The sequence below is a fragment of the Coccomyxa subellipsoidea genome (assembly GCF_000258705.1).
Source record: "Coccomyxa subellipsoidea C-169, whole genome shotgun sequence".
Taxonomy (NCBI): Eukaryota; Viridiplantae; Chlorophyta; class Trebouxiophyceae; family Coccomyxaceae; genus Coccomyxa; species Coccomyxa subellipsoidea.
Genome location: NW_005178042.1, coordinates 2105605 through 2115549, shown reverse-complemented (window position 1 = coordinate 2115549; position 9945 = coordinate 2105605). Strand labels below are relative to the sequence as shown.

Below are 9945 nucleotides of genomic sequence, written 5' to 3'. Positions count from 1 at the left end.
TCTATTCGCAACACCGTGTACGCAACACCGTGTAAAAGATGTCCCAAAGGTTGAACAGCACTTAGCACACAGCTGCCTATTTCGATTATAGATCGATTATGCATTAGGATCGCTAATTTCCTTCCGACAATGTGATTAGGGTTTTTTTAAACCCCCACTTCCCTGTTTCCAGGGGATTATTCAATTTCTTGCTAGTTTGTGACCCTTGCTTCTCATGGACACAGGGAGTTAAGCTCGCAACCCTACTACAAACTGAAAGTTGATCAAGTTGGCTACAGTCTCCTCTTGAATACATTCACTAGCCTGCGAAAATCTTGTTTGAATTTTAGCTCGGGAGAGTATGCACAGCAAGTAGCTGAGCACAGGGATGCATAAGGATTTATTAGTACACGGCAGCCGTCTGAGGCAAGCACTCTTCACACTTGTATAAAAGAGGGAGGCCTGGGGTTGTAGTCGATAACAGAAGACATGGATGATCTCGGTTTGCATTGATGCCTGATTGAATGAGGTGGGAAAAGAGGACTCACCTCGGTTCATGTCGCTCACTTGGTGCAGGGTCACGGGTACTTGCGGTGATCCAGGACCTTCCCATAGATTACCCTTCACTCCGTGTGGGTCATGGAGGCATGCACAAGGGAAGTTTGAGGTAAGAAGGCTTTTGGCTTGGGAGGAGACCGTCGCAAAGTGGGTTTCACTTGCTAAGCTTAATCTGCTTTGGTGTGTTGCAGGTGTTCAGAGAGGTCTGCAGGAGCAGGGATGTTCTTTTAAGAGCAAGGAAAGGGCGATCCAGTGGCAATGGTGCACCACGCCGGCAACACACCCAGGAAGCAAGTGTGCCTCCAAGGTTGCCAGAGGAGGTTGTCGAGCCACTCAGAAATCCACATGAGGCTGTGCATGCTCCAGCCGCTCTCAATGAAGAGTTGATGGAATGCCAGAGTGTCACCGAGATCTTGGACATTGTGACAGAGGAGGCCGCCATAATGACTGGCGCAAATGCCTCTCTGGCCCTCATGCGCCTGGTCAACCTATCCAAATCGCAGCTGCAGCAGCTGCGAAGCAGACCAGAATGCACGAAGTTCCTGAGTGTTCTCGAACAGCACATTCATGAGCTGGGGCCAAAGGTGACTTCATGATGATTGTTTGCTGTTCATATTCTGAGGGTGCTCCAGAAGTTCAAAGAGTCTAACTTTGGAGTTCTGCACAGGAACTGGCCCAATCTCTTTGGAGCCTGGCCAAGGCAAAGTACAACCGGCCCAAGCTTCTGCGCCGTCTAGCGGATCATGCATGCTTACTTCTTGCAGACTTCAATGAAAGGGACATGTCCACAGTGGTGTGGGCATTTGGATCTCTGCAGTACAACCCGGGCAAAGCTCTGCTTGATGGCATTGCAGCAGCTGCTTCTGCCCGCCTTCATGAGTTCCAGCCGCAGGTGGACATCTGCCAATTCTGTATGAGAAACTACTGCTTGCTTGCATATTTATCATCACTCCCCGCTTATGCTGAATTTGTATGCTTTTGCACCAGGGGATCTCTATGCTTACATGGGGCTATGGGAAGCTTGACCATGCGCCTGCTGGCGATCTGCTGGACCAGATTGCTCATGCCTTGGAGCTGGACGTGTCCGTGTACCGCCATCAGGCTGTGGCAAACATGTTCTATTCTTTTGCGCGCCTGCAGAAGGACAGCCCCACCCTCTGCGCTGCAGTAGAAACGCATGTCACAGACCACGCCGAGGACTTCTCTCCGCAGGTGCGTGATAGAAGAATTTGATCGCTCCACAAAACCCATGCACGTCTATTCTCTGGCGTAACTTCCTGTCTGACTGCTTGTTTGTGTGTGCTGCAGGAATTGATGAACATCCTGTGGGCTTTTGTGAAGTTTCGCTTTGTACCAAAGCAATTCATCGCGGCACTGCTGGAGTATGTTCTTGATGAGGACAGAGCTCGTACATTCCGCTCCTCAGACTGGGCTGCTCTCATATGGGGCCTTGCATCTCTTGGCGTCTCTGTTCCAGCAGAGCCCATGGCAGCCATCAACAAGGCTGGTCTGCAGCATCTGCCCAGCATGACTGCGCCCGAGCTCTGCAATGTGATGTGGTGAGCAGAGCAATGCCGCGCCTTGTCTGTTTCACCATTGCGTTCTGAAGCTTGAAGCTTGAAGTCCTGGCTCATCAATTAGCGCAGAGCACCTCACTTCCCAAGAAGATGGTGTCATTGAAGACTTATGCAAACATGGATTGTGTCTTCAGGGGCCTCAGCATCTTGGACGAGTGCAATCAGCCGATATTTGTGGAGAGCATGAGCCAGCTGCTGGAGAACAAACAGCAAACTGTCTTGGAGCCCCGCCTTCTCAGGCAGCTGCTGCAGGCTTCAGCTCTGGCACAGGCAGCTGACGTGTCTGTCAGCCTGCCGGAGCCAGTGCACAAGGCGGCTGCCAAGTGGTGGCGCGCCACAGCAAATACAGTGCCCTCTCTCACCCATGACGGCGTGTCACGCACGCTGAAGAATCTGGGCGTGAAGCACAGGGTCCTGGTCTTCCTTCAGGAAGGCCTCCCCACCGTGGACATTGCATTGGAGGCTTGGGGAGACCAGCCGAAAGTAGCAATCCAGGTCAGAACAGTTTTCACCCTTTCTCTGCCACCCTTTCTCTGCATGAGGTAGCGGAGTTGTACCTCCATGAGGACGTGCCTGCCAAACGATGCACAGGCAAAAGGAGATTGTGCAGTATTGTCAACCTTTCTTTGTGCTCGTCCTGCTTGTGTCTGAGAAATGGTGTGCGTGACAGGTTGTTGGGCCACACGAAGTGTCGACCAACACAAATACGCTGCTGGGGCGTGCGACAGCAGAGGCCCGCTTGCTTTCTGCCAGTGGTTGGCGCCCCTTCCACGTCGTTGTGAGCACATTCTCAGACCCAGCCAGTCAGCAGACGCGCAAGATCGTGAGCCAGCTGCAGAAGCAGGGCTTGCAGGTCAGGGTGCCAGAGGGTGTGAGGCCAGGTGTGCAGGGGATGCAGAGGGTGAACTCAGGACGTAACGCTGGTACTTCTCCAGAGGTATCTGCAAAGAGTGGCTCTCTCAGCTCCTCAGAGGACACGCAGCTGCCGCTGGTGATTGGACTTCATAACAGCCGGGACAGCTTTTCAGGAACAGGAGGACCTACAGCGATGGCAGAACCGAGAGTGCCTCTGGGTACAAGTGACTCCGGGCTGCTGTCATTAGCAAGATATTAAGTAGAGATAGAAACGCATGAAATGTCTGGCGTTCTTTGCTCTTATTAAGCCTCATTCCTGTTCTGAGTGTGCAAGCACAGCCAACACTTAACTTTGCTTGACGGTAACAAGCAGGTTAACCCACATACGTGTAGTCTTTTCAACAGCTAAGTCAGCGGCAGTCTCATACGATCTTGTGGGAAGTTGTAAGAGTACTTTGGATGATTGGCAAGTCCGGAGTCCATAGCTTTCCAAGCCTACCACCCATGCATGCTCACAAGATATTTGCCCTTGATGTACAAACACTGGACTCTCTTAAAACTATAAGTGGAGCTCAACCCTAAGCGCTTGCTGGTCACAGTGCAGGAAGATGTCGAAATCTTCATCTTTGAATGAAGCCTGAGTCCATCGCACTGTCCGAGAGACCTCATTATTCATGGGCATCGCATGCATGTGAATCCCAGTCAACGCTGAGCAAAATCCAATCGATCAGAATTGTGCTCCGTGCTTTTGCGTGCTGAGCTCCATTAGGTAAGGTCGTTGGGCAGACTGACCGCAGAGAGAGTAACAGGTGAAGACGAAGTAATTCTACAATCGTCTTTATCACTGGACGAAAGGCCCTTGGTCCCACACATCTGTTCTGCTTGACGCTTTCATGCTCTGGCTTCTGTGCAGGATCGTGGCAGAAAACGCAAGGATGGCTTTTGGTCCCACTGATAAGCAGCTGGAGAAGGTTCAAAAAGATCTCGGGTGACGCTTTCCGGGTCCCCTTCACCAGAGCCTCCTCATTGTTCAGGTGCTGGGCTGAGCCTTAAACAATGTGTAATGTGTTCAATGGAATATTGTCTTGCATTGCAGGTACGAGTTCACGGACAAGTGGCTGCTGAGGCAGGTATGTGAGCAGAAAAGTACCCCCTTGTCACAGAAGAGCCCAATGGATGCATGCCATGTACATTCCATGTAGCTAAAGAGGGCTGCATGCCATCATTGGATACCGAGTTGATGAGGCAAGGCTTTATGTCCACAGTTGCCATGCTGACGTATTACCCTGTGCATGCACAGGCATTTCTGCACCCTTCAGCAGGAGAATTCAACAACTACCGCCTGAGCTGGATGGGTGTGATCTCACTATTTTAAAGGCTCGCCCGTTTTGAATGTGCCATTCGCATGCATGCTGGTAGTGCTGCAGCAGCACAGGTGTTCAGACCAGTGGGATCATTCATCAGGACGAATAGGACTGCACTTGCACATCAACTCTCTGATTGGTGTGCATGCAGGAGATGCTGCCATGCAGCTGGTTGTGAGTCAGCTGGTGTTTGCATCATCCACTGGAGAGACTACCGAGATCCTCAATGACAGGCGCAAAGTGATGGTAACGCCCAGTCTCTAGTTCTTTCTTTCTTGATGAACCTTGCATGCATGCCCATGTTTGTTGGGCCTCCCCTCTCTCAAGAGCTTAGAGCTCACAATTGCCACTGTATGAACCTGTCCTGGGCGGCTGGGGTTGATGTGTGACCTTTATTTACATGAGTATGTTAGATCTGAAACTGCAACAGTATTATGACATGATGTCCAATCACAGGTCATGCGGGAGTTCTGCGCTGAAGGTTAGCTTGCCTTCTCGATATTTCTCCATGGTATTTTGCATCCAAAGAGTCAGTGCTTTGCTTTGGTCGGCCACCTGCATCAGAGTTGCCCATTGAAATTGCCTGGCTCATCTGATGGTGTTGTAAGCTGAGCGGACATGGAATGCAGGCTGCAAAAAATTGGAGTGGCACAAGATGGCCACGGTTGGCAAGTGCTTCGCCAGAAAAGAGGAGGAGGTCACATGTAACATGCAGGCAGAGCTCTTTGAGGCAATCTGGTGCGCCGCATTATCAACCCAAGACTGAAGTGCTGACTAAAAGATGCCGGAACTGTATACAATCTTCAGATGTACTGTATCTCGAGCTGTTGTGTGTTGCAGGGGGGCTCTCTTCATTGATGCCCATGGCGATTACAAAGGTGTGTCAAAGCAGCTTTTATCAACATATGTGCAAGACCCAAGAATTTTCTGGACATGATGGATGCTCACATGAGACGGCCATCAGGCCGCCTTCAGAGTCCTGGCTGGCTCAAATGCCTGCGGATGTTGCAGTGGTGCTGGACGCCTACACCAAGAACTTCCCTCTGCACGAGCTGGAGCCCATCTTCACGGCCATCGACGAGAACAAGAAGAGGGACATCGAGGCGAGGGAGGTCGCCAAGAGACTGGCCAAGAAGAGGCCCAAAACTGCGGAGCCTGCCAGTAGCATTGAGCCAGCATCCACAATGGAGGAGGAGAAGTGAGGCCATGCCCAATTTCACCAGATGCAGTGCAGTTTGAATATAATTGAATGATTTCTTGTCCTCTTGATGACAACCTTGTATGGGGCTTGGCTTATACGCAATCCCTTGGTGCCCCATATCTGCCTGTCGCTGCCCAACCGACCTGAATGAAACGCTGATCTTCAACACCCTGTCCATGATGAATGCCAGCACATGGGCTTTTTATTATGTGAGGCGGTGTGCTGTGCGCTGATATGAGCATGACTTGCAGTCCCTTACCTGGGATCTGCACGCGGCGCATGTGGGTGTGCTGCATGGGCCTCATGTGTGTACTCCCGATTTGTTTCCAACCTCAGACGGCCTGCCTGCCGTGTAGCACTGCATGGCATGGCACTCATATGAGCTGGCTGTGCACATCTGTTGTACCAGAATTAATAGTACATTTTGATCAAATGAGGTGTTGTCTTGTTTATTTGATGTTGGCTGACTTCTGTGGCAGCTTGACTGTACAAGTGCATGTACTCAGCTCAAGCTCTTTGAGGGCCATTGCTTGAGCTTCTGAAGCTCGGGCGGGTGGTCAACAATTGAGGATTCCAGCATACACTGCATACTTGACATCCTTGTTGCATGGGGTTGTGCCTTGGCGAATGCATAATGACCAGTCTTGTGGCAATTTGGTGATAATTAGTGGAGAGAGCCTGATGCCTGTACGCATGCATGTATCATGTACATGTGGGCCCACGTGGATGGCCATGTGGAGTGCCTTCTTGTTGGAAGATTATGAAGCAGTTCCAATAGGAGAATTATCCTCCCACATCTGTTGCCGGTTTTATGTACTGCACCTGTCACTCACTTGATGCTACGATGATGTTTGCAAGCGCAAATTTCGCACCGGGGATTCTCACCATCACATGAGCATGAGCTGTGCCCTCTGTGGGAAGGACGCTGCCTTCGCAGGCGGTTGTTTGGGTCCTCTTTTGGGACCTTTGGGATCAAACTCTTACTACTGCCACCGCTTGTGTGCGCTCTGGAGCCCGGAGGTTTATCAGACTGCCCAAGGCACCTTGCGGTGTCTTCAGGCAGCAGTGAAGAGGGGTCGTGCAATGAGGTACGAAAGCATATGGAGGCTTTGTATTTCTTACACACCTAACGTGGGCAGATCGCCTTGATTATTGCTCCTTGGTGCACTTCACTGACAGCGGCATCACAATATATTCAAAGACAACCAGATTGTCTTCAGGCCTTCAAAAGAGTGTCTCTGTGCAGATGCTCACACTGTCAAACCAGAGGAGCCACTATTGGCTGCCGGGTGGAGCGCTGCTCGCACTCCTTCCATTTGCACTGTGCAAGGGCAGCAGGCTGCACCTTCTACCCTGCACAGTTCGTTGTGGCATGCACCACACATGCACCAGCCTTCAAAGAGGAGGCCGAACAGGATGGGTGGGTTTGGGCGATGCATGCACAAGACGCTCTCTCACTTTTCCAGCCTTTGTCTATTGTTTGTGCAAGATATTCTACAACACATCTGAGCATCGATCATCTGGACCTGAACAAATATCCCTTGCGGCATGCAGGGCCTTGCCTGAGTCGCCATGCAATCCTGTCCGAAGACGCCCCAGCCAGCAGGGCGGGCGCGTGCAAACCAAGGGAAAGAGGGGTAGGAGAGCGGAAGAGATCAAAGAGTACATCCAGACTGCGCGAGCAGCTCACAAGCGCGCGCGCATGGAGATGAGGTGGGCATGTGACTGCGACCATTTGTGCCCAGTAAAGATAACGCCTTAAGACAGGGAAAGCATGGAAGGGGTACATTGCAGAAAATATACATCGTCGCTGTGTGCAGGCAGGAGAGCGAGTCCTCTGACGACGAGGAGCACTTCCAGCGCAAGGAGGAGAAACGCCTGGAGCGTGACAAGGCCAAGCTGAACCCTGTGATCCTCAGTGAGCGCCGACCATGCCATCTTCCCAGAGAGCACTTCTCAAATATATGCTCTCACAGCTTGCAGCGATCCAATAGACAGCTTTAAGAGCCTTGCGCTCTTGTGCTATGCTGTGTAGGAAGGCCGCAGCCTGGGGAGCAGAGCAGCATGCCCGGCTGGGAGTCACTGGGCGGCCTGCAGCATGTCGTGGAACAGCTCAAGGAGATGGTCATTCTGCCGCTGCTGTATCCAGAGCTCTTCAGCCACATGCGCATTTCTCCGCCCAGGTCCGCTATTTTTTCCCGTTCTCGCTAGGAATTTGGGTTCCACGCTTGGGACGAGATGGCGCAGCAGATGGAGAAACCTAAGTGAGTTCTTGGATTGAGGCGGCTGCCATCCTGCAGGGGCATCCTGTTCCATGGCGAGCCCGGCACGGGCAAGACCCTGGCTGCTCGTGCGCTGGCGGGGGCATGCGCGCGGGCGTCGCCAAAGCCGGTGGCTTTCTTTGCGCGCAAGGGCGCCGACTGCCTTGGCAAGTTCAGCGGGGAGGCCGAGCGCACCCTGCGCCTGCTCTTCGAGGAGGTGATACCCTCCTCTTCACCCTCCTCACAAGCCATACATCTTCCGGCAGGTCCGGCTAACCGCAGGGCGCCTGCATGTGGCCATTTGTTGCACACAGCGTTGAAGACTCCATGTTTCCCTATTGCCCGGGAGAGCGTATGGGCTGTTGCACTGGGCTACCTCAAGGCTGCCAGAGGGGTGTCCTGGTGCGTGTTGCAGGCGGCTGCGCAGGCGCCAGCGATCATCTTCCTGGATGAGCTGGACGGCCTGGTGCCGGCGCGCGGCCAGGCCGGCAGCGGCGGCAGCGATCAGATCTATGCCAGCGTTGTGTCCACCATGCTCGCACTCATGGACGGCGTCGCCGACCGCGGCGCTGTCGTCGTCATAGGGGCCACCAACCGGTGATGCCCACTCTGCAGCGCCCTTGCCTGGTCACACCATGTTCTTTTATCTCATGTCCTATACATCATCCACCATGCTGATTCCCAATGGATTGCTGCAATCAGGCCAGAAGCGATTGACGCGGCCCTGCGGCGTCCGGGGAGATTTGACAGGGAGGTCTACTTTGGCCTGCCATCAACTGCTGACCGGCTGGAGATCCTGAGCGTGCACACATGCAGGTGCGGGAAGTGTCCAGTTAAAATGGTCCTTTGCATGGTGTTCAAGATGTCTACTCCTGCAGGCATGCGATCGCGAGTGCCAACTATCAAATGACTGTTCAATGCGTGGGGACTTAATTGCACTCTATGACTGCCCATGGATATGTCAGAGGGTCACAAGGCATCTGCATGAGAGACTGATGTAGTATGCCAGGTGGGAGCCTCCACCTTCCATACAGCTCCTGCAGGCAGTGGCTGCAGCAACACAGGGGTTCGCCGGGGCCGACCTGCAGGCGTTATGCGCTGGCGCAGTCATGGCTGCTGTGAATCGCACGGCCCCAGCCCTCCTGCACAAGCTGGAGCAGCAGGCCATGTCAGCCCAAGCGTCCGGGACCCCTGACGGCCCATCACTCATGACGGACTGCGGAATGGTTGGTGCCTCAGGTCAGCCCAGTCTCAGCCAGGAGGAAGGCCAGGCGCCCCGCACAAGGGCCAGCGCCCGCCAGCTTGCAGCTGAGGATAGTGCAAGCGGAGCACCAGAGCCAGGGGATGGACAAGCGCAGCCACAGCAAGCAGCTTTGCAGCCACATGCAGCAGGCAGCAGCGCAGCATCGTGCGATGCGAGAGCGCAAGCGGATGCGCACACAGTGCCAGGCGACGCGAACGGGAGCATGGATACAGAGACGGTGCTCTCTGGGGTGCATGTGCGGGCGAGTGATTGGCGCGAGGCGCTCGCGGCCGCTCCGGAGCCTTGCTCTCGCCGGCAGGGGCTGGCGTCTCTGGCCGCGGACGCCGCGGCGCCAATGCAGGCCCTCCTGGCGCCCGCCCTGTTGCCTAGCCTTGCAGCTGCGCTGCGTGTGCTGCATGCGAGTGGGCTACCGCTGCCCACCGCCGCCGCAAGCGCGGCAAGCCTCGCTGAGGTCAGCATTGCGCGCTCATTGGAGGCCCGTGACCCACCAGATGCCGGCGCCAATGCAGGACAGGGGGACGTATGGGAAGAGCTGCGCACCAGGCTGGTGCAGGCCGGAGCCCTGAAGGCGGCAGAGCACGTCATCGCCTCAGGTGGTTGCTCTGCTTTAAGAATTAAAAAGTCCTGGACATCACAAAAGTCTGCTTCTGTTGTCATCAATAAATGACACCTTCTGCAGAGTTTTGATCACTCGCGCTCATTCTCGCTTCACACACACAGAGCTCAGGCTGGAACTTGGTGTGAGATACGCTATTTGTTGCCTTTCCAGGAGCTGTGCAGCATGGGGTGGTAGAGGACGGACAGCTGCAGCCGGCTGCGCCGACACCCCCAGTGCTGCCGAAGAGTGCTGCTGCGGACCCGGACGTGCGCGGCCCCTTCCGAGTGC

At 54.1% G+C, this 9945-nt stretch overlaps 2 protein-coding genes across 2 annotated transcripts; both read left to right on the top strand.

Annotated features, from left to right (window-relative positions):
* Nucleotides 1–923: 923 nt before the first annotated feature.
* Nucleotides 924–3197, top strand: COCSUDRAFT_83456 (hypothetical protein; the record flags this gene model as incomplete). The annotated part of the gene is made up of 7 exons (XM_005652323.1): nt 924–1121; nt 1355–1429; nt 1525–1749; nt 1846–2096; nt 2249–2609; nt 2785–2967; nt 3126–3197. The coding sequence occupies 7 exons, from the start codon at nt 924–926 to the stop codon at nt 3195–3197; spliced, it is 1365 nt and encodes a 454-aa protein (XP_005652380.1).
* A 4401-nt stretch (nt 3198–7598) lies between these two features.
* COCSUDRAFT_34821 (AAA-domain-containing protein) lies at nt 7599–9509 on the top strand (the record flags this gene model as incomplete). Its single annotated transcript, XM_005651915.1, has 6 exons — nt 7599–7717; nt 7835–8012; nt 8211–8392; nt 8498–8611; nt 8805–8913; nt 9462–9509. The coding sequence occupies 6 exons, from the start codon at nt 7599–7601 to the stop codon at nt 9507–9509; spliced, it is 750 nt and encodes a 249-aa protein (XP_005651972.1).
* Between the last annotated feature and the right edge of the window lie 436 nt (nt 9510–9945).